The sequence below is a fragment of the Trichomycterus rosablanca genome, chromosome 24, assembly GCF_030014385.1.
Source record: "Trichomycterus rosablanca isolate fTriRos1 chromosome 24, fTriRos1.hap1, whole genome shotgun sequence".
NCBI classification, from domain to species: domain Eukaryota; kingdom Metazoa; phylum Chordata; class Actinopteri; order Siluriformes; family Trichomycteridae; genus Trichomycterus; species Trichomycterus rosablanca.
The window spans coordinates 17,881,384-17,904,264 of record NC_086011.1 but is presented as its reverse complement, the minus strand read 5'-3'; the positions used below and the strand labels follow the sequence as shown (position 1 = coordinate 17,904,264).

The following is a 22,881-nucleotide window of genomic DNA, read 5'->3' as shown; positions in this document are numbered from 1 at the left end:
TGCACAATTTCTATTTCTCTTCTTTACAGGACCACTGCAGCCAGATCAGTACTGGGTTCCGCGAATCAGGCTACTGTTCTGTGCTGAGGACCCACATCTTTTTGTGCAGAGGGTCCAGTTTGCCCTCAGTGCAAGGCGAGACACGGAAGCACTGCTACTGTACCACCTCTGTATTGACTGCATGCCAGCATGGAGCGGGACACCCACACTGCAGCCCACCTGCCTCCAGCGCATCAAAACCCATGCTTTAACCACGTCAGGCCTGCAGCTCTCACTGTGAGTCAAATTACCATGCAAAAATATGTGTTTAGTAATTCATGCATGTGTTTTATGTGTGCACATTCTAAACCAACATGCAGTTTGCAGGAGTGTGTGGAACATCTAGAAAGGGAGATACACCTGGAATATGGTCGCTCTATGAACCAGGTGAGCTTTGATAAGATTGTACAGACCAGCCCAGAAGAATTCTTTTACATCAGGCTGCCAAAGCAAGAACCCTTGCGAGTCCCTAATAAAGGTGCGTGTTAAAATCACACACTTGGAAATAGATTTAATCATTTAGGCGATCACTTAATCTGCATACTGTGATATCTAAAATCTGAAAACTACAGCCTAGAGTTTGTTATTGGATTTCTGCTTGGAAACGCATCATTGTTCCTCAGTTTAAGTCTCTGTGGCACATGTACTATATGTAACTACAGGCTTGGTGGCTGTGCCGCAATACCCATTTAAGAAGACCCGGGCATCATTCGTCTTTCGCTCTCTGCTCACCAAACCGGAGGTCATCTCTGCTCTGTCCAAGGTGAAAGCCGAGTGCAACAAAGTGGCAACTATGAGCCTTTTCCACATCCATTTTACCAAGCCTCTACGGCTACAGGAGTTTGAGTTGGCTCAATCAAAGATGCACACCCAGGTAAGACGCTTTTTTATTGCGCAATTTAATATACAGTATAATGCCAGGTAATTAAGTATACATCAGAATTTCCTTTTTCCAGGTGCAGCTGTTCCTGCGTGATTCCTGGGTCACCACTCTGTGTAAGGGCATTCGTTTTAGCCTGCGTGATGCTCAGCATGGCTGGTACAATCTGACTGAGTCTAGATGGGATGTCTACCGCATGTCCAAGTTGTACCGATTAATGGAGCTAGTAAGATACAGCCTGCAGGACTCTCTGCGTTTCCTGGTGCAGGACTCGCTGGCCAGTGTGGCTCAACTGATCCTGGATGCCTGCCAGAGTGTTTTGAAATGCCCACCGAACCTCGGTTGGGGCTCGGATCTTATCAACAGCCCTTACAGGTGAGAGAGTGAGCTTCTAGCCAGTGACGTGCAGTGCAGATTGCACAGCTGATAAAAGTGTTTGCTGTATGCCATACTTGTAATTGAACTAAACTGGCATTAAGCGTGTGTGTGGTTTGCTAATATGTTCTCAAAGTTTGCACATTACTACTGTACATCGAGGGCCTTAGTAAACCAGGGCTTTTTTTTAACTTGCTCTCATTAAATGTATAATACCAGAATTAAAAAAGTATTTATTGACAGAAGCCTTCATTGGCTTGACTACATTTTTTTGTAAATTTCCGTAACTGTTTGTTCTTAGACCAAAGAGGAACCCACTGTTTCTGGTAGACTTGGTGTTGGATCAGACTGGGGTTCATTACAGCACCCCACTAGAAAACTTTGAGATGTCCATCATCAACCTGATTAATGAAGGAATTCTGGCCACTCACAATGTCCCTCAACTGGACAAGGTTTTTAAAAATAAATCACTCATTAATTCACGATTTAATTTAAAATGACTTGTACTGAACATAGCAGTCTTTCTTTTCTCCCTTTCTCAGTTTGTGATGGAGAACTTGTTCATTAGTGGAGTTCCACTGTTAGAGTCAGTGGGTCTGTGGGAGCCAGAGGTGAAGGATCTGAGAGAGAGAGTGAGCAGTGCCCTACGTCAGGCTACTATTCCTCTCCAAGCCTATGCTCAGGAATACAAGTGCCACCTGGAACTTCACAACTCTGACATCAATACTTTTCTAAAGTACTGAATGACACACAAACCCTTGTTTTGATTTAGTTATGTATCTTATTAACTGTCTACATACTTAAAAATATTGTTGATATATTGTCTGGTATGTCATACTAGGCTCCACAGCCAGGAGAACACCACTCCTCTGGAGGTAAAACAAGAGGTAGAGAGGCACCTGAAAGAAAAGCATATTTTGGAGCAGTCCCTTCCCTCCTCTATTGTTATTGGGCCCTTTATGGTAAATGTAGAGACCGTGCGGCAGAGCCTGTTGAAGAAACGTCGCGACCTGGCCAAGACGGTGCTCGACCGCCTCGCTCTCAAGCTCCGCAAGCAAATGGAGGAGGCAAGTCTTGCGTTCCAAAGCCCTGACTGTTTGATGCTTTACTGTTTAATGGAAGCACAAAATTCTGCAGTGCTGTGGTTACCTGGATCTGAATGCATTAGTGTGTGTGTGTGTGTGTGTGTGTGTGTGTGTATGCGCTTTAGGCATCTGAGGACTGCAAGGCGATTAGTAAGAAGCTCTTTGAGAAACCCAACAGCATTGAGGACCTGACAGAGCAGAGGGACTGGATGAAGCAGATTCCAGATCAGCTGAAGGCTCATGAAGTAGGACCCTAATCACATTGTCCCAATTTCCATCACTAAGTGACCCAAGAACAGACATTTCCTGTTAATATTGTGGCTTTTACCACTATTTTATCAAATATGGTTTTGCATTTTAATGTTTTGGTTTTTAATTTATCTTTTCATGTCTGGTTTGTTCCCCTGCTGATTTCTTTTGGACAGGAGGTCTTGTATAAAGCCATGTCTGACTATGAGCTAACAGACGAGTTCTTCTACAGTCTCTCTAATGAAGATTTTAATGTAAAGTAAGTAAAACAGCATTTTTGCATTTATTGGCAGAGAAATGTTGGAGTTTTTTTTAAATTCAGCATACAGAACCTGAATGACTTTTTGTGTGTGTGTGTGAAGGTGGACAGCAGTGGCCTGGCCCCATAAGATCCTTTCTCAGATTGAAAGCATGAAAACACAACACGAGGAGGACGAGGAACGCTTCCGTAAGATCCAGCTTGTCGACCAGAGCAATTTCCAGGAGCGTCTGGATTCCATACAGGTCAGAGCCTCACTGAAGCTTGATCTGTGCATCTCTGGGCGCAAGTGATGTTTCCATGCTATATATGTGTATGTGTGTGATACAGATGGCAGTTGCAGGCTTTGCTGCCTACACAGACGTTAGTCGGGCACATGAGGTGGCGAATGAAGTGCGTCGTGTGGGAAAGAACCTGAAGGAGTGTCAGGGCATAGCGCAGATTTACAACAATCGCGAACGCCTCCTTGGCAGTCCTATTACAAATGTAGGTTTTTTTAACTTTACACAACAATCCAAACCAATGCACTAAAGGACTAAATGAAACTGCTACATGTTGGAAATGAACCTGAAATGTTCTTATCTTCCTGTGTATTCTGTAAACAAGTATGACAGGCTGCAGAAACTCACTCGAGACTTCCAGCCTTTCCGGGACCTTTGGTCAACCACTTCTGATTGGCTAAGGTGGCACGAAAGCTGGATGAATGACCCATTGTCTAATATTGACCCTGAACAGCTGGAGCACAGTGTTAACGATGCCTTTAAGACCATGCACAAATGTGTCAAACTGTTTAAAGAAATTCCAGGTGTGTACAATATAGTGTCAACAATGTGGCATAAAGCATTAAAAACAGCAAGCAAACCGTCTCTTCTCATGGTTGTTCCGATCTTTCCAGCTTGTCTGAATGTGGCGTCTTACGTCCGAGGCATCATTGAAGAGTTCAGGCCAAATATCCCGTTGATCCAGGGTTTAAGGAACCCGGGCATGCGCAGCCGTCACTGGGCCCTGCTATCCGAGCGCATCAGCATGAGCGTGAAGCCCAAAGCCAACCTAACGTTTTCCCGCTGCCTGGAACTTGGCCTGCAGCAGCATGTGGATGAGATCGCGCGCGTCGCAGAGGTGGCTGGGAAAGAGTACGCCATTGAACAGGTGAGGTGGGAGGGTGTATGATACATGTAATCGGCGTCCTGTTCATATACAAACCTTATGAGATAAATTAGCATTGAAGCTCCATGCCATATACATTTAATTTCAGCTCATTTGAATTAAGAGTGTCAAAGATCACAGATACACGTTACGCATTCCTGTTGTTGTGTGGTCAGGCTCTGGATAAGATGAACACCGAGTGGTCATCGGTCATGTTCGAAGTTTTGCCGTATAAGGAGACGGGCACCTATATTCTGAAGAGTCCTGATGAGGCATCCCAGCTGCTGGATGACCACATAGTGATGACCCAAAGCATGTCCTTCTCTCCGTACAAGAAGCCCTTTGAGGAGAGGATCAGCACCTGGGAGAGCAAGCTGAGGATGACTCAGGTATAACCAGGATATTGAGACCTCAGTCAGCACGTAATACAGTTGTGTTGTCTAGGTATGTTGCTGCTCTGCATGAGTGAGGTTATCCAGATGCAGTCCTGGATGGCCGTGATGCAAAGCACTTGTGCTGTCCTGGTCTTAAACTTACATTTTAATCTCATGTTTTTATTATAATTGCAAGATGTTTTATAAAGCTTCTGATCATTATGTCTGGTTCGTTGTGTTTATTCATTCTTGCTGGAAGGACGTGCTCGAGGAGTGGCTGACATGTCAACGATCCTGGCTGTACTTGGAGCCCATCTTCAGCTCGGACGACATCAACCAGCAGCTGCCTGTTGAGGGGAAGAGGTACCAGACTATGGAGCGCACCTGGAGGAAGGTGATGAAGAATGCAGACGACAACAGAAAGGTAAGTTTGTTGGTCTTCTGTCAATCATAGATAATATTGTCTGTCTGTAAAAGCGCTATAAAGTGTTCATGTGTTCATGTGTGATGATGTGTGTTGACACTTGCTCAGATCAGTGAGTATTTCTGTGTGACCCGCTGTACATAGGTTATCGATCTGTGTCCGGATCAGCGTCTGCTGGACAGCCTGAAAGACTGTAACAAGCTGCTGGAGCAGGTGCAGAAAGGTCTGAGTGAATATCTGGAGACCAAACGTGGATCTTTTCCTAGGTTATTTTTAATTATTTAATACTGGGTGTGAGAAATATACCCTGAGTATAACACCAGTTCATCACTTGGCTTTAGTTACACTGATCCTGTTGGATATTTTGTAATAATTCTTCATTTCAGATTGTACTTCCTTTCCGATGACGAGCTGTTAGAGATTCTGTCTCAGACCAAAGACCCGACGGCGGTGCAACCCCATCTGCGTAAATGCTTTGAGAACATTGCCCGGGTCAGTCTTCCACACTGGTGTACACACCTTATTCTGAATAAGCTGAACCAAAGTCTGTTCTAGTCTGGCTAAGCTTTAGATTCCACACATCACATCTCCTCTTGTGGCTTACAGCTGCGGTTTCAACCAGATTTGCAGATCACACACATGTACTCCGGAGAGGGCGAAGAAGTCGAGCTTACCCTCCCTGTGTGGCCTTCTGGAAATGTCGAAGACTGGCTGCGGGATGTAGAGAAGTCCATGAAGCTTAGTCTGCGAGACAACATTGAACGATCCCTTAAGGCCTATCCAGAGGTCGGTTTGTACCACGTTGACATGGGCCTCATTTTTTAAGATCATACATGTATGCAGTAGTGTATATTTTATAATGCAGTAACATCCAGTTTGGAGATATATACAGAATATACATCAATAGGTGATAATGATGTTTTTACCAACCAGACTGTGTTTGATCAGGTTTGTATTGCATCAGAAAAACTTAGATTATACAGAATTTAACAACAGGGATGGTTCTATGGCCCAGAGATAATGTTTTATTTCCAAAAATAGCACAGCTGAAATGTGTACCTAGATCTCAGCGGTAGTGGGCGAGTGTAATAGACATTAAAAAGTATTTTAAAAACATATGTGAAAGTCTTTTGCTTTTTCCATTTTTGAAATATATGTGCTGTTTTTTCCCTCTTGCATAGGAACCTCGCACTAAGTGGGTCCTATCCTGGCCAGGGCAAGTAGTGATTGCAGGATGTCAGACGTTTTGGACTTCAGAAGTCTCTGAATCTCTGGAAAAGGGAGACCTGGCCGAGCGTCTGTACCCACAGCTCCAGACGCAGGTACTGAGCAGTGGATCTGCAATGAAGGAAAAAAGTGTAATGTGCCGATATGTGTGTACAATATGCCTATACGTCTGTGTGTACAGCTGAATGATCTGGTGCAGCTGGTGCGGGGTCGACTCTCTAAGATGCAGAGGGCTGTTCTTTCCGCTCTGATAGTGATTGAGGTGCACGCTAAAGACGTGGCTGCCAAGTTAGTGGAGGAATCTGTTTCCAGCATCAATGACTTTGAGTGGATCAGCCAGCTCAGGTCAGAAATGTCCCAACAGGGGAAATAGAGTCGTGCTGTTCCCACTGTACATTCTTTCCGTATTATATAGTACAGAACAGTGAAGCATTACATTGTGTGTGTGTTGTGTTGGTAGATATTATTGGACAAGTGGTGATCTTTATGTCAGGGCAGTGAATGCAGAATTCCTTTATGGCTATGAATATCTTGGTAACTCCGGACGTCTTGTCATAACACCACTGACTGACAGGTAAATCCGTAGCAGAAGATGAATATGGCTATCATATGTCACAGACACTTAACATTCATGGTTAAATAGAGCTGAGCAATAGAGCTGAAAATGACTGTTAGATTTTAGGGTCACAGGTTCTGTCTCTATCTTTCTAGACATCAAATCAGTCACCTTAAATGTTAAGGTACAAACGATATATTGTTTAACAAGGGAATAAATACGTTACGTATATTTTTCCTTCTAAAACCTCATTGTAACCCCCTTATAAAAGACAATATTTAAACATTTTTCGCTTTAAACTGAATTATTATATAATTCACTCTCTTATTTACACCCAGATGCTATCTAACCCTGACTGGTGCTCTGCACTTGAAGTTCGGAGGTGCCCCAGCAGGTCCGGCAGGCACAGGAAAAACAGAGACCACTAAAGACCTTGGAAAAGCTCTGGCCATCCAGACCGTTGTCTTTAACTGCTCCGACCAGCTCGACTTCCTTGCCATGGGCAAGTTCCTTAAGGGTCTGGCCAGGTGAGATAGTCTACCCTGTGTTTAAGGCACAGATTGAAAAACCAAGTTCTGCACTAATGTTCACAGCTTTGTTGTCTGTCTGTCCGGCTGCAGTTCAGGAGCCTGGGCATGCTTTGATGAATTCAACCGCATTGACGTGGAGGTGCTCTCTGTAGTGGCGCAACAGATCACCACCATCCAAAAGGCGCAGCAGCAGAGAGTTAGTTACAACACGAAAGCAAAAGCATGACGACTGAACAAAGTTAAATTCCTTCAGTAAACTTGTTTGTGTGTCTGTGTTTAGGCAGACAGGTTTGTGTTTGAAGGAGCCGAGATCTCGCTAGTTCCCTCCTGTGCTGTGTTTATCACCATGAATCCAGGTTACGCTGGCCGAACTGAGCTGCCCGACAATTTAAAGGTATAGTATTGACTTAAAACTGCTCTATTTTCATCAATGCACAGCAATATTATTATTATTAAGAGTATTGAGAGGGAGTACCACTATCAATACTTCTTCTTATAGCTAAATTAATTTTATTTAAGAATCAGAATAAGTACAGTCCATGTGGGCTTTATTTTTCAGGCTCTCTTTCGTCCTGTTGCAATGATGGTTCCAGACTACGCCATGATTGCCGAAATCTCCCTGTACTCGTTCGGCTTCAGCGATGCCAAAGTGCTGTCCAAAAAAATCACCAGCACCTTTAAACTGTCCTCTGAACAGCTCAGCTCCCAGGTCTGCTTAGCTATACAAGAAAGAAAAAATTCTTATATATTTTGTTACAATAACCTATATAAAGTTAAATCTATATATGCAGCAGTGTGTCTTTGCTGTCTGTTTTACAGGACCACTATGACTTTGGTATGAGAGCTGTGAAGACTGTGATCTCTGCAGCAGGAAACCTAAAAAGAGAAAACCCTGATATGAATGAGGTGATTGTTTTGTATAGAACGGTGCATTATTAATAGTTTGTGTCTCCTGAGACATTGAGAAGCCTGAAAACGAATGAGAATGTATATCTCGAGAACATGTATAGTATTCAGTTAAATCATGAGATGTGTCTGTTCCTGCAGGAGCTGATCTGTCTGCGCGCCATCAAAGATGTCAACGTGCCCAAGTTCCTGCAGGATGACCTCAAACTCTTTAACGGCATCGTGTCCGACCTCTTCCCCAAGATTTCCGAGGAGCCCATCGACTACGGCGCCCTGGAGCAGTCGATCCGTAACGTCTGCAAGAAGAAGTGTTTAAAAGACGTGGATGGTGAGGACAGAATAGCATTTGGGTTCTGTCTGAAATCCATTTTGCAGCCCAGCGATAAACTACAATATATTTTCTAGTACATGCCAAATACAACTGTGTACATTTATTTTTGCAGACTTCATTACAAAGATCATTCAGCTCTATGAGACTACTGTAGTAAGACATGGACTCATGCTGGTGGGGCCAGCTGGCTCAGGCAAAACTAAGGTAGGGTGTAAGGTGGTTGTAGTTAATTATTATGTCTTCTATAAACTATAAACAACATTTATTCCCAGCATGTAGAATTAACTAATTGCCACTGAGCTTCAATCCTTCTGTTTCTGCGTGCCAGTGTTATGAGGTGCTGGCAGCGGCAATGACAGCTTTGAAAGGTGAGCCCTCAGTCAGTGGCGGAGTGTACCAGGCTGTTCAGACCTACGTCCTTAACCCCAAGTCCATCACCATGGGGCAGCTGTATGGAGAGTTTGACCCGCTCACTCACGAGTGGTCAGTGTTAAATAAGTTTCAAAGTCCTCTAGTGTAAAATGAAGTACATTAATTAAAACCACCTATTTTTAGGTTTTAATACAGGGTAACTTAGCAAACACAACATACCCAATAAATTAATCATCTTGGGTATATTAGAACATTAGAATAACCAGTAGATCTGGCACGCTTTTGAACAGGACGGATGGTATTCTGTCATCCCTGATCCGTGCCGGAGCTACTGCAATGGATGAAGAAAAGAAATGGTACATGTTTGATGGACCAGTGGATGCTGTGTGGATCGAGAACATGAACACAGTGCTGGATGACAACAAGAAATTGTGCTTGAGCTCAGGCGAGATCATTAAACTTACCGACGTGAGTATACGTGTTTTTCTGTAAACATTTGGGAACTGAGTACTTATTTGTTCGAACACAAAATGTTATGGACGTTGTTGATGTATGGCTTCTGCTTTGCATTGAGTATGCATTGAATATTCCCTTGCATTTGTGAATGCAGCATTTATACCAAGACAGCATTCAGTTAACCTTACCTCGAGAGTGTATAATTATTATTCTCTGTTTAGGTGATGACTCTGATGTTTGAGGTGCAGGACCTAGCTGTGGCATCCCCCGCCACGGTGTCTCGCTGTGGGATGGTGTATTTGGAGCCCAGTATTCTCGGACTCTCTCCGTTCATTGAATGCTGGTTAGGTGCCATCCCCACATTCTTACAGCCATACGCCCAGCAGCTCAGCTCTCTCTTCACACAATTCCTGCAGGTCAGTTTGGCTTATGTAGACAAATGTGTAGAATGAAAAAAAAAAAATGCATTTTGAAGTTCGTGTGTGTGTGTGTTCCCTCAGGACTCAATTAAATTCGTGCGGACATCAGTGACAGAAGTGATTACCTCCATGGACAGCAACCTAACCTGCTCTCTGCTCAAACTGCTGGACTGTTTCTTTCATCCCTTTGTGCCTTGTGAGGTTAGGCAGCACGTTAATTTATAGTTGATTTACTGCCACTGTTATAAGCAACATCTTAATGTTCATAGATTACATAGTGTGTGTGTGTGTGGATGTAGGGGCAGAGGCCTGTTCCTGAGAGCAAGCTGAACCGTGTGTGTGAGCTGATTGAGCCGTGGTTTATCTTCTCTCTTGTATGGAGCGTCGGAGCCACCGGAGACGGTGCCAGCCGAGAGCGCTTCAGCACCTGGCTAAGGGCCAAGATGGAGCAGGAGAAGGTTGGAAGATATCAAAATGCTTTATTATTTAATGGTATATAACTAAAACCGTTTAGACCTAATGTCTAAATAATGGCATTCATGAAAATGTATTGTGCAGATCAAGTTGTGTTTTCCAGAAGAGGGACTGGTATATGACTATAGGCTGGATGATGCAGGTATCAGTAACTTGAATGAGGATGAAGAGGATGCGAAAGCTAGCGAGGTCAGAAAATATTAGTCAGGAAGTATTTGGACATTATGGAATTTAATTAAATCATGCATTACTTTAATGTGCTTTTAATCTCTTAAGGTGCAATGGGTTAACTGGATGAAGCTTGCAGAGAAGGTTGTGATCACCCCAGAAACCAGCTACTCTGACATCATTGTTCCCACTGCTGACACTGTGCGCATGTCCTTCTTATTGGACATGCTGCTCTCCAATAAGAAGCCGGTTTGTTTGTTTGTTTGAATTTATTTCTAATTTTATTAATGTCAATCACACTGTGGATATCCTTTTTAAATGTGGCCCAATGTATTGTTTAAGTAAATATACTTTACATCGTTATTCCATTTACACTGAATGCTGTATACTATTTCTTTTCAGGTCTTGTGTGTCGGCCCAACAGGCACGGGCAAGACCCTGACTCTGTCTGATAAGCTGCTGAAGAACATGCCACCTGAATATATCAGCCACTTCCTCATGTTCTCTGCTCGCACCTCTGCCAACCAGACTCAGGACTACGTCGACAGCAAGCTGGACAAGAGGTTTGATTCGTCATTACTCTAACAATTGTGTTTAGCCTCAAATAAGTAATCCTAATAGACGTTAAATAGGAAATTGAAGTTGAGAATACATATTAACATTTAAGTCATAATTGCATTGGTCACAACTGTTGTGTTTGTGTGTCCAAGGCGAAAGGGTGTTTTTGGCCCTCCACTGGGAAAGTATTTTATCTTTTTTATCGATGACTTGAACATGCCCATGCTGGAGACGTACGGCGCTCAGCCGCCCATTGAACTCCTGCGCCAGTGGATGGATCATGGGGGCTGGTACGATCGCAAGTTAATAGGTACCTTAAACTTTGTTGTTACCAGATTTTGGTTTGTGTATTCATTCAGTTCACCTAGAAACTCAAGTAAAAACGTTTCATGATTAAGAGGTGTGAATATTGTTGTTCAACAGGAACATTTAAGCAGTTAATGGACATCAATTTTGCTTGTGCCATGGGTCCTCCGGGTGGTGGCAGGAACCCCATTACCCCACGCTTTACACGCCACTTTAACCTGCTGTCCTTCACCGAGATGGAGGATACCAGCAAAACAACGATCTTCTCCACCATCCTGGGCTACTGGATGGGTGAGTTGGGACCACTGTTAGTCCTTAGTGTACAATCTGCCCTAGCAATTGAATTGTTGACCTGGAACCAGCACCAAGGTTAACAACAAGTAAAAAAGCTGAGCAACAGCAGCCATTCAGGTTTAAAATTGTAGTTTCCATTTTTAGAAAAGGTTCCTGAGCTGATTCCACTAAAGGAGCTACTGGTGAATGCCACCATTAAGGTGTACTCCACTATTACAACTGGCCTTCTGCCCACTCCTGCCAAATCCCACTACACATTCAACCTGCGTGATCTCTCCAAAGTGTTTCAGGGCGTTCTGATGGCTGATGCGTCAAAGATACAGGTATGTTAGGAGAGTTTATAAAGGATATAAAAATAGAAAATTATATTTAGGTAGCATGAGACAGGAGATATATCCAAATAGCATCTTAATGAAACAACACACATTGCTATCAAGTGTGTAAAATTGATTGTAACAAAGCATACATGAACATATGATTCATGTTTAGACTTACTAAGATTGTTATTGACTAATAACATACGCAACATTCCACCAGGTTTTAATAGCACTGCTGTTTGTGTCTGCCCCAACACCCTTAGAACAACATTCAGCTTCTGCAGTTGTGGTACCACGAGAGCTGCCGCGTGTTCCAGGATCGGCTGGTGAGTGTAGAGGACAGGGACTGGTTCGATCAGCTCCTGCAGGAACACATTGAGGAGTTTGGTTGCAGCTTCCAGGAGGTGGTGCCCTGCCAGCCGGTTCTCTTTGGAGACTTTATGATCCCTGGCACTGACAGCAAAGTCTACCAGCTCATTCAAGACAAAGAGAAGGTGGGACAGTCTTTGTCTAGATTAGTTTCTCTGATATGACCAGCTATCAATGTGGTGGTACAGACATGAAAAACAAATACATGGTGGAAAGTTGTTTAGTCTTCACTCTGTCCACCCCTGTGTTACTCCGTGTTTTGATCTCACGTTTCATTTTGTTTTCTCTCATCTTCAGCTGGCTCGGATAATGGAGGATTACATGGACGACTACAATCAGATCTGCACTGCTAAGATGAAGCTGGTGCTGTTCATGGATGCCATCCAGCACGTGTGCCGTATCGCACGCATTCTTCGTCAGCCACTGGGCAATGCCCTGCTTCTGGGAGTGGGTGGCAGTGGGCGCCAGTCCCTCACCAAACTAGCCACGCACATGTAAGAAACAGTACTGTGTCTATACTCAGTTTCCATATATAACCTGTCTATAGAGGCTGAATTTAGGCTAAATGAAAGATTAATTCACTACGAATTCATCTGCTGAAACTGGGATTTGATTATCCTTACGTGGCTCAACTCTGCCACAATATTCAGTTGACTATGATTAGGTTGTATGTTTTGTTATTACATTTACAAATTTGCCATTGAAAGATGTTACAGGGAATTTTTGTCCACGAGCTACACTTGAACCCAGGGCAAGCAAGATCAAATAAATATCCCACAAAAGGCTTTGAAATACCCCTGCACATAAAATAACGTACCTAATAAGCCGGAGTTAGACCACACATGCAGAAAGTTAAAATTCAGCTCCACAAAAGAAGATCAAACGTCTCAAAGAAGAAGCAGACTAAATAAAGTCATTTAAAACTGTACTGAACAATATAGAGGACACATACTTGAGATTCCTCAAACATTCATTCCAGTAAGTACAAAGACGCTCTTTAATTGATGTTTTACCTCAAAAGTGCCGCCACGGGTCACAGATAATAAAAAGCAGTTCTTATTAAATACTCTACACAAGGTCCCAATAATGTGGTCACACATGTTGGACATTATAGGTTTTACTATACGAAAGGGCTGACACGCACTCTCAGCACATACTAGGCACAAAAGGAATTTTCCTCATCGTGTCCCGCCACATGTAAGACACACAGAGGCTTGAAATGCAGGCATGCAGCAAATGAGTACTACTACTGTGTCAGCTTTATGGTTGCCCACATAGAACGGTTTGTGGCACCGAATTGAAGACCATGTATACCTCAAATTAATTGTGGGCCAAAGTAGAAATGAAAACAAGTTCAGCTGCTATTGAGCAAATTTCAGAAATAGTGGTTTTTATTAATAATTAAAAAGCTGCACTTACATAGGTCTAGGAAATGATCTTATGTTAGTTCAGACTTCTGGTCCATGTATTTTTCACAGGTTTGAGCATTTGTTTACTCTCACTTCCAATACTATTACGTTTAATTTATATAGCACCTTTTCCAAGCCTCCACGCTTAAGGAAACTTAGACTAGGTTGTGTATTCTGTGTCACGCACGTCTTTAAATTTGACACGTCATGTTCTTTCCCGGTTTGTTATTGTTTTTTGTCTTTTTTGTGTTATTAGATGTGACTATGAGTGCTTTCAGATTGAGCTGTCGAAGAACTATGGTGTGCCGGAATGGAAGGAAGATATAAAGAGCATCATGATGAAGGCCGGTCTGCAAAACCTTCAGATTACCTTCCTGTTTGTTGACACACAGGTAAGATTTACTGTTTAATTGGCATCTGTGTATATACAGTATAACATTTAAATTTAAATATATAACACAGGTTTTCAGATGTCTCCTCTTGCCCATACACAGTTGCTCCAAAAATCCCCCACCGAGTCATTCTTGCGTGCTGGTTTTCAGATTAAGAGCGAGTCGTTCCTAGAGGACGTTAACAACATCCTGAATTCGGGCGACGTGCCGAACCTGTATGGGGGAGACGAGCAGGAGAGAATTATGACCGCAATGAAACCTGTGGTGCAGGATCTTGGACAGCAACCCACCAAGGCTAATCTGATGGCTGCCTATGTCAAGAGAGTCCGTACCAACATCCACACTGTGCTCTGCATGAGGTTGTACATGGTCAAAAATCACTAAAACACGTATACATACAACATTCTAGCCAGAGCAGTACAGTGGATTTTACATGTAGTTTGCTGTCCAGTAGTGGAAGCCTCAGCCTCTATTTGAATAAATGTTTGGACAATTTATTGTGTGTGACATAGACTCAAGGTCACTAAACATCACTGGGACCGATTTGTGTCATGTGACTGTCTCCCCCTGCAGTCCAATAGGTGAAGTGTTCCGTGCTCGACTCAGGCAGTTTCCATCTCTGGTAACCTGCTGTACTATTGACTGGTTCAGTGCTTGGCCGGAAGAGGCTCTGCAGTCAGTGGCAGCATCTTTCCTCAGTGAGCTCCCTGAGCTTGAGGCCAGCCCCGCCGCCCTTAAAGGCATGGTGAGGAAAAGTCTGTTAACAAACTTTTTTGGACTTACTACTCAATGAAGCACAAGTGAATGTGATTTTTTTTTGTGTGTAGACTTTAATGTGTGTGGAGATCCACCAGATGGTGGCTCTTAAGTGCAAGCAGTACCTGGCCGCACTGTCTCGCCACAACTATGTTACACCTAAGAGCTATCTGGAGCTGCTCAGTATTTTCTCTGCCCTGATTGGCAGAAAAAAGCAGGAACTACATGGGGCTCGTCAGCGCATGAAGACAGGTCTGGACAAGGTAACCTCAGAAATTTGGGATAACGTTTTTGTATACTGTTTAATTGTTTTAGGGATCCACCAATACAGTTTTATCTATTTTTGATACAGTGCTGATATGAGAGCTGCAAGTAGTAGTGAATACTTAAAATCTGGTGCTGACTGACTGCATTTTGTCATTATTGTCTGGATCTTTTTTGCATTTGTTCCCATTTGTTTGTTTGTGTGCAGCTTTTAAGGACCGCTGACGATGTCAGTAAGATGCAGGAGGAGTTAGAGACGATGAGACCTCTCCTGGAAGAAGCAGCCCGTGACACTGTTGTCACCATGGAAAAGATCAAGGCAATTTCTAAATGACTTTTATCACAATTTTAATGCCCCTGACCGCTCAATCTGTGGGTCTTTTGTTTGTAGGAGGACACTGTGATTGCAGAAGAGACTCGTGTGGCAGTGCAGGCAGAAGAGGCCAAAGCATCTGAGAAGGCCAGGGTTGCAGAGGCGATTGCTACAGATGCCCAGAAAGATCTAGATGAAGCTTTGCCTGCACTGGATGCTGCACTAACCAGCCTTAAATCCCTCAACAAGAATGATGTCACTGAGGTGAGGTTTCTAAGATATCATATCCTACTGGATCCTACAGCATGCAGTGGTTAGTATTTACCAAAAGTGCTCCAAAGGGACGACCGGTCAACTGGCGCCAAGGTCATAGACGCCCGGTGTACACTGAGGTTCTTTCCCATAAAAGAGAATTACTCGTTGTCGGGTTTTTTTATGGTGTGTGTGTGTGTGTGTGTGTTGTATAGGTGAGGGCAATGCAAAGGCCACCTCAGGGAGTGAAGCTGGTCATTGAGGCAGTCTGCATTTTGAAGGGGATTAAACCCAAGAAGGTTGCTGGGGAAAAACCTGGGAGCAAGGTGGACGATTACTGGGAGCCTGGCAAAGGCCTGTTGCAGGATCCTGGAAAGTTTCTGGAGAGTCTGTTCAAATTTGACAAGGTTATTGTCTCACACACATGCGCACAGAAGTAAAAACTAATTTGGGGAGTATTTTGTATAATGGAGAAGAAAAATCCTGATCAATTGTTGTTGTACCATGCACTGTGTTCTCTGCAGGACAATATACCAGATTCGGTAATAAAACTGGTGCAGCCTTACATAGACAACGAGGAATTCCAGCCAGCCTCCATAGCCAAAGTGTCCAAAGCCTGCACATCTCTCTGCCAGTGGGTGCGCGCTATGCACGTGTACCACTTTGTGTCCAAAGCAGTGGAGCCCAAAAGGGTGAGCAAACATCAGCATGTACTGCCCTCTACAGTTAACAAAATATTTGTCCAGTGTTGGAAATGCAGCTTTACAATGTGCTGCTATGTTTGTGTGTCAACAGCAAGCCCTTAACGAGGCCCGGGAAGACCTGGAAGTAACCCAGCATATTCTGAAGGAGGCCAAAGAGAAGCTGGACGCGGTGGAAGAGGGCATTGCTGCTCTACAGGCCAAATACCACGAGTGTCTGGCCAAACGCGATGAGCTTGACAGCAAGTGCCAGCTGTGTGAAAAGAGACTGATTCGTGCAGATAAGGTAACCTGAAGCATGACAGTCTAGAATAGCTTAAACAAAGTTACAGTTATTTGTATGTCTTAGTGTAAATGAGAGGAAATAATAAGTAGAAGGGCACATGCCAACTGAAACACGTAGTTCCTTAAAAAAATGCTTTTTTTTTTTAACATAAAAGCCAACTGTGTTGTAGCTGATTGGAGGACTTGCTGATGAGAAGGTGCGCTGGAGTGAGACAGTGCAGCATTTAGATTATTTGGTGGATAATGTCTCTGGAGATGTGCTACTGGCTGCAGGATACGTAGCCTACCTCGGACCTTTCACTGTGAGTGCTTACGTTTTATATAGTCCGTTAGTCCAGTGCTGGTACATTTAGTGAACACTCACGTTAAACAATGGCTTGTCTTTACAGGGAGAGTATCGGACGTCAATGGTTGAGGAATGGCTGCATGGGTTTGAGGAGCAGCGGGTACCTCACACAGCCGAGCCCAACCTCATCAACACACTTGGAGACAAAGTCAAGATCCGCTCCTGGCAGGTCGTATCCGCTCACACCTACATGCCCTAATTTATTGGGCGAAACGTAGAGTGCAGAAACGTAGTGTCTGGAGTGCAACATCGACTCTGTATGTGTGTGTAGATTGCAGGTCTGCCTAAGGACAACCTGTCTGTTGAAAATGGAGTGATCAGTCAGTTCTCTCAGCGCTGGTCTCTGTTTATCGACCCTCAGGGACAGGCCAACAAGTGGATCAAGAACATGGCAAGAGCTAGAAAATCACATATACACCAAACATATCGAAGCCGTTTTTAATAACGTTTACCATGAGCCTGCAGACACATGGTGAGTCTTTTTATCTTTTTTGTTTGCAGGAGCGTGATAACAGTCTGGATGTGATAAAGCTGAGCGACCGGGACTTTCTGCGCAGTCTCGAGAACGCCATACGATTTGGGAAGCCCTGTCTACTGGAGAACGTGGGAGAAGAGTTGGACCCGGCACTCGACCCTGTTCTGCTTCGACAGGTAAAACATACATTGGGCCACCTGGACCCCCACATTCAGAACCAATAGAGGATTAGATTAAACAGTAAACTGTTGATTTGCTTACACAGACTAGAGTGGCATTAAACGATGTGAAATTTTCATCATTAAATCTGCTTGCATTGCTCAGACGTTTAAGCAGCAGGGCAGTACGGTACTAAAGCTGGGTGACACTGTTATTCCGTATCACGATGACTTCAAGATGTACATCACCACCAAGCTGCCCAACCCACACTACTCTCCTGAGATCTCCACCAAAGTCACCCTAATCAACTTCACCCTCTCACCCAGGTACTGCACTCTGAGATCAATTATTATGGCGACAGTTTATTTGCATGTAAAGCAACACTCGTTCTGCACAGCGGTTTGCAGGACCAGCTGCTGGGCCGAGTAGTGGCTGAGGAGAGGCCTGACCTCGAGGAGGCGAAGAACCAGCTTATTGTGAGCAATGCACACATGAAGCAGGAGCTAAAGGAGATCGAGGACCAGATCCTGCTTCGCCTTAGCTCCTCAGAGGGAAACCCTGTCGATGACGAGGAGCTCATCCGAGTGCTTGGAGCATCCAAGGTCAAAGCTGGAGAGATCCAGGTTGGTCAGGGCGATAGAACAGAACTTGATAGTTACTCCAATTGGTAGGCCTAATAGACTTGCTATATTACATTACGCATAGAACATACAGCCAAGTGTGCTGCTTATTTGTATATGGTCATTCTCAGTAAGACAAAGCTTTCTTAGTTTCTGGCTTGCATCTAGTCGTTGGGAAGAGCACACTACATGGCATATAATGTCTGACCGGCAGGCTAAAGTGATGGTGGCAGAGGAAACGGAGCGAGACATTGATACCACACGTTTGCAGTACGTCCCTGTGGCTGTCCGCACACAGATCCTTTTCTTCTGTGTCTCCGACCTCTCCAACGTGGACCCGATGTACCAGTATTCGCTGGAGTGGTTCCTGGGCATCTTCATGGCTGGCATAGCTAACTCAGAACGTGCAGGTACAGTAAATGTTTCCCCAACACCTTTAGTTAAGTACTGTTCAGAACATCTGTACTATATTTATTACAGGTTTTTTAATTTTATTTATAACATGACATCTAATCATGTAGCCATATTCTAGCTAATAATATTAAATCATTAATTATTACTTATCAGTTAATTGACTGAAGTCCTGTGATTGGTGCCCAGTCCAGGATATTCCTACCTTCTGTTTGGTTGTTCTCCACAGACACTCTGGAGCAGCGCATCATAAACATTAATGAGTACTTTACTTATAGCCTGTACAGCAACGTGTGCCGCAGCCTTTTCGAGAAACACAAGCTCATGTTTGCCTTTCTGCTGTGCGCTCGCATCATGATGAACGAAAATAAGATTGACATGGTGAGTGGACCAATCGTCTGAACTATAATTCTTTAATTCGGGTAGTTTAAGGTGCAGATCTGGGCATCTGAGATGAATAAGAGACGTAGAAAGCTGTTCTGTTTCTCGAAAAAGAGACTCATGATTCCTCCATACCGACATTTTCTCAGGCTGAGTGGCAGTACTTGCTGTCAGGGGGCACGAATCAGCGGCAGCTGCCTAACCCATCACCGCGCTGGTTATCAGAGCGTGCATGGCAGGACATCGTCACGCTCAGCAATCTGCCGAACTTTACAGACCTGGCACACACCTTCTCCCTACACGAACATGAATACGAGAGGATTTTTGACAGCAACCAGCCACACCGGTAACCACCTCCACAAACTATCACATACACAAACAGACACACATACGCCGTGGTCTGGTACTTTAGAGTTTATTTATTCTGTTTGATTTAATTTTGAGGCTTTAATGTATATTAATTTGCCCTGAATGTCACGGCTTATAATCTGGTATTTACACTTTATAACACATTTACCATGTGTGTATCAGAGAGCCTCTGCCAGGTGAGTGGGACCAAAAACTGGACCGTTTTCAGAGGCTGTTAGTGCTGCGCTGTCTGCGTGTAGACTGCCTCACACTCTGCCTTCAGGACTTTGTGTCAGCAGAAATGGGCCAGCGCTTTATTGAACCGCAGGTACCTCCGTGCAGCTACTGCACAGACACGTTTGTTTCCTAATAATTACTCCGATTGTGTGTTAAACATACTTGACATACTTTTTTTTGAAGACAAGCATAGTAACATAAGCATATTACTTGTTTATTACTTCTGTTTCTCAGACGTCGGACCTGTCTGTGGTCTTTAAGGAGTCGTCTCCCAGCACTCCGCTCATCTTTGTGCTCTCTCCCGGGACCGACCCTGCCTCTGACCTTTACAAGTTCGCCGACACCATGAAGTTTTCCAAAAAACTCAATGCCATCTCGCTCGGCCAGGGCCAGGTTAGTGCCAAGTGGAAATATATAAAATGTAATCATTTTATTATACTGTTTACTGATAATTTGCCCATTCCAGATAACTGATCCTCAGAAATTCAGTTTACAGCTCGAATCAGTGCAAATTGGATGTAATACATTTGGATTCTGTTCTGAATTTGCTCATTTTTAAATGCCTTAATTTCATTTTCTGGTCATAGTCACAGTGGGTCCAGTTTCCACAGAATCTAATATTAAATCAAATATTCAGGTTTATAGAGTTCTCTAGGATGTTTAGGATTGTTCTGTTCATGTCTATAAGTGTATTTCACTTTGTATTAAATGCACAACCGGTATTAAGCTTGTTTATACCACACAAGATATGCATTAGGCCTTTTTACATGGGGTAAACAGATGCTCTGTTCCCTGTGTGTACTTTTGTGAGCTTTTTGTCACATTTGTGACTGTTTTGTCTAGGCAGCATGGTGTTATGCCTGAGTTTGTTATTTCAATGTCACGGCATTGTTGTTAATTTCGTAGGAATGTTAATGGCCTTAGCTACATTTCCCTATCAAACACCGGCATTATCGGCAGTGTTGCTATTTGCTTGTCTTTGCTGACTGGAATGTTCAGGAATGGAAGCGGCAAATCCCAGTATTCATGTCCCACACATGAGAAGCTTGATTCCACTTATGAATACTGTGTTTGCTTGGGTTGTGTGTGTGTGTGTGTGTGTGTGTGTTAGGGTCCCTGTGCTGAGGCACTGATGCACAGTGCAATAGAGAGAGGGAAATGGGTGTTTTTCCAGAACTGCCACCTGGCACCCAGCTGGATGCCCGCACTGGAGAGACTCATCGAGAACATCGATCCTGACAAGGTTAGGTTCACCCAGCACACACTGCACAAGGAGGGCATGGCAGCGTGCCACAGCACTTTGCTTGTTAGCCTATTGCCATGCCAATTAATTGTAAATTGTGAAGTATTATGTATGTTATGCATAAGCAGGACTTCTTAATTCAGACACACACAATGTCGTAGCATTTGGTTGATTATACAAGTTGCCAGATGTTTCATTAGAGAGGCAAATTGCATGCACATGTTCAAAGCTTCCAATCCTTGTGCATGTGTACCTAATTTTGTGGTGTGTGTGTGTGTGTGTGTATCTCAGGTCCATCGGGATTTCCGTCTGTGGCTCACTAGTTTACCCAGCAACAGGTTCCCCGTGTCCATCCTTCAGAACAGCTCCAAGATGACCATTGAGCCACCGCGGGGCATCAAGGCCAACCTGCTGAAGACCTACCTGAGTTTAAGCAATGACTTCCTTGACTCCTGCTTGAAGGTTCACGCACACACACACACACACAAGCATTATAGAAGTGTTTTAAGCTGCAACCGTTAATAATAACACATCAAATAATTTAGTTTTAATCTTAGTTTTTATATTTTTACACAAGTATGACTTGAGTTAGACGTCTCATATTTTAACCGTACATAAACGGACCTTGTGCGTTTACCCACCCTAATGTTCTGAGGCTTGTAAACATCGCACTAAAATAAACATCACGAGGTTATTTGTCTAATTCCTTTGTTATTTGTTATTTATTTCTGTTTAGGCTGCAGAGTTTAAGTGTTTGTTGCTGTCCTTATGTATCTTCCACGGAAACGCTATCGAGCGCAGGAAGTTCGGACCGCTGGGCTTTAACATTCCTTACGAGTTCACCGATGGAGACCTGCGCATCTGCATCAGCCAACTTAAAATGTTCCTTGACGAGTACCAAGACATTCCTTATAAGGCATGCAAATATGCACACACACACACAGATGTAGCACAACATTACAATCCTTAACACAGTGTATCACAAGCTCTCATATATGTATTACACGTAGAGTGTTTTCTTTATGCCTCACTTTTTCAGAGCCTGGCATTTTTCCATAAGACATTAGTCCTCCAGATGAATCCACCAGATGTTCAGTTCAAACAGCTGCAGTTATATAAATTCTTTTTTCATAATTGCAGTAGAGATATTAAGGTTGCATGTTATTTTAAAATACGTATGTTTTTGGGCTACAAGAAAAACATCTTTGAGACATTTGGCAGTTGAGGTTTGTTTGTTTTTTATTATATAGTAGGTATAATGTGGCCAATCTTTATTCTAAATCATCCCAAATCTTTGTAGACCTGCACCTAAATCTACGTTCACCTGGAATGGTTTTATTTGCAAGCGGTTTGTTCATATGTAAGGCGAGAATCAAACCCAGATCCCCAGGACCCATGTTTCTGCATGTGACCTATTCTACCAGCTGAGCAATCACCATTCATGTGATCAATGCACTGTTCATAAGTGATTAGAAAATAGCAAGGAGAGTCTGTATTTACAACTTCAGATTTACATTAGCCTTGTAACTTCAGTGCAAAACTAAAGAAGCAAATTCAGACAGTAAAAATAGGCAGTTTACATTTAATTTTTGTTAAATGTAATGTTTTACAAACTGTATCTAGCAAGGAATCTTTTAGTCCACACTGTACATGAACATAAACAGCTGCAAACACAATATTTTTCTTTTATATACTGTATTTAAGCAATACAAACTAGACTTACTGAGCCATTTATAGTTTATATGTGAGACAAAACAGAATCAAGATCTCTGTAAAACTTCTTGCTTGAAGGTTTTAAATACTAATGCATTTCCTGCTGGTCTTGAAATGTCTGGAAAACCTCAGCGCATTTCAGCGAGCGCTAAGATATTGCTTTTGTTCAAATTCCTAGTATAAATATTGCACACATTACCGTGTTATTACTTTAGTGTCCACTATTTCTCTCGCTGTCTGTAGGTACTGAAGTACACTGCTGGTGAGATAAACTACGGTGGTCGGGTAACCGATGACTGGGATCGGCGCTGCATCATGAACGTGTTACAGGATTTCTACTGTCCGGCTGTGCTGAACGCTGAGCATGTCTACTCACCCTCTGGAGAGTACCGCCAGATCAGTACCAGCCTGGACATCAAGGTGCCTGTCCAGAATCAGTTTACATTTATTTATTAAACATAT

General features: G+C 43.3%; 1 protein-coding gene across 1 annotated transcript in view; it reads left to right on the top strand.

Annotated features, from left to right (window-relative positions):
* dnah1 (dynein, axonemal, heavy chain 1) overlaps nt 1-22,881 on the top strand; it is a 28,888-nt gene that overhangs the window by 3,672 nt on the left and 2,335 nt on the right. Inside the window, exons 8-72 of the mRNA XM_062987025.1 lie at nt 30-276; nt 360-517; nt 702-913; nt 996-1,294; nt 1,596-1,746; nt 1,837-2,030; nt 2,136-2,361; nt 2,505-2,624; nt 2,805-2,887; nt 2,991-3,132; nt 3,218-3,373; nt 3,494-3,692; nt 3,783-4,036; nt 4,210-4,422; nt 4,667-4,831; nt 4,976-5,097; nt 5,218-5,323; nt 5,438-5,617; nt 6,013-6,153; nt 6,240-6,403; nt 6,519-6,632; nt 6,953-7,141; nt 7,235-7,340; nt 7,425-7,538; nt 7,704-7,853; nt 7,964-8,050; nt 8,192-8,378; nt 8,494-8,585; nt 8,710-8,864; nt 9,044-9,221; nt 9,431-9,625; nt 9,710-9,829; nt 9,928-10,086; nt 10,187-10,291; nt 10,379-10,519; nt 10,673-10,833; nt 10,981-11,138; nt 11,252-11,425; nt 11,573-11,751; nt 12,009-12,239; nt 12,412-12,608; nt 13,780-13,915; nt 14,066-14,274; nt 14,489-14,660; nt 14,743-14,934; nt 15,144-15,254; nt 15,327-15,517; nt 15,721-15,907; nt 16,025-16,192; nt 16,296-16,487; nt 16,657-16,788; nt 16,876-17,001; nt 17,104-17,223; nt 17,334-17,483; nt 17,632-17,792; nt 17,864-18,089; nt 18,301-18,496; nt 18,727-18,878; nt 19,028-19,224; nt 19,410-19,554; nt 19,698-19,856; nt 20,575-20,706; nt 20,998-21,168; nt 21,443-21,622; nt 22,663-22,839. Of these exons, the coding sequence (XP_062843095.1) occupies nt 30-276; nt 360-517; nt 702-913; nt 996-1,294; nt 1,596-1,746; nt 1,837-2,030; nt 2,136-2,361; nt 2,505-2,624; nt 2,805-2,887; nt 2,991-3,132; nt 3,218-3,373; nt 3,494-3,692; nt 3,783-4,036; nt 4,210-4,422; nt 4,667-4,831; nt 4,976-5,097; nt 5,218-5,323; nt 5,438-5,617; nt 6,013-6,153; nt 6,240-6,403; nt 6,519-6,632; nt 6,953-7,141; nt 7,235-7,340; nt 7,425-7,538; nt 7,704-7,853; nt 7,964-8,050; nt 8,192-8,378; nt 8,494-8,585; nt 8,710-8,864; nt 9,044-9,221; nt 9,431-9,625; nt 9,710-9,829; nt 9,928-10,086; nt 10,187-10,291; nt 10,379-10,519; nt 10,673-10,833; nt 10,981-11,138; nt 11,252-11,425; nt 11,573-11,751; nt 12,009-12,239; nt 12,412-12,608; nt 13,780-13,915; nt 14,066-14,274; nt 14,489-14,660; nt 14,743-14,934; nt 15,144-15,254; nt 15,327-15,517; nt 15,721-15,907; nt 16,025-16,192; nt 16,296-16,487; nt 16,657-16,788; nt 16,876-17,001; nt 17,104-17,223; nt 17,334-17,483; nt 17,632-17,792; nt 17,864-18,089; nt 18,301-18,496; nt 18,727-18,878; nt 19,028-19,224; nt 19,410-19,554; nt 19,698-19,856; nt 20,575-20,706; nt 20,998-21,168; nt 21,443-21,622; nt 22,663-22,839 (10,706 nt within the window). The remainder of the gene's footprint in view (nt 1-29; nt 277-359; nt 518-701; nt 914-995; nt 1,295-1,595; nt 1,747-1,836; nt 2,031-2,135; nt 2,362-2,504; nt 2,625-2,804; nt 2,888-2,990; nt 3,133-3,217; nt 3,374-3,493; nt 3,693-3,782; nt 4,037-4,209; nt 4,423-4,666; nt 4,832-4,975; nt 5,098-5,217; nt 5,324-5,437; nt 5,618-6,012; nt 6,154-6,239; nt 6,404-6,518; nt 6,633-6,952; nt 7,142-7,234; nt 7,341-7,424; nt 7,539-7,703; nt 7,854-7,963; nt 8,051-8,191; nt 8,379-8,493; nt 8,586-8,709; nt 8,865-9,043; nt 9,222-9,430; nt 9,626-9,709; nt 9,830-9,927; nt 10,087-10,186; nt 10,292-10,378; nt 10,520-10,672; nt 10,834-10,980; nt 11,139-11,251; nt 11,426-11,572; nt 11,752-12,008; nt 12,240-12,411; nt 12,609-13,779; nt 13,916-14,065; nt 14,275-14,488; nt 14,661-14,742; nt 14,935-15,143; nt 15,255-15,326; nt 15,518-15,720; nt 15,908-16,024; nt 16,193-16,295; nt 16,488-16,656; nt 16,789-16,875; nt 17,002-17,103; nt 17,224-17,333; nt 17,484-17,631; nt 17,793-17,863; nt 18,090-18,300; nt 18,497-18,726; nt 18,879-19,027; nt 19,225-19,409; nt 19,555-19,697; nt 19,857-20,574; nt 20,707-20,997; nt 21,169-21,442; nt 21,623-22,662; nt 22,840-22,881) is intronic.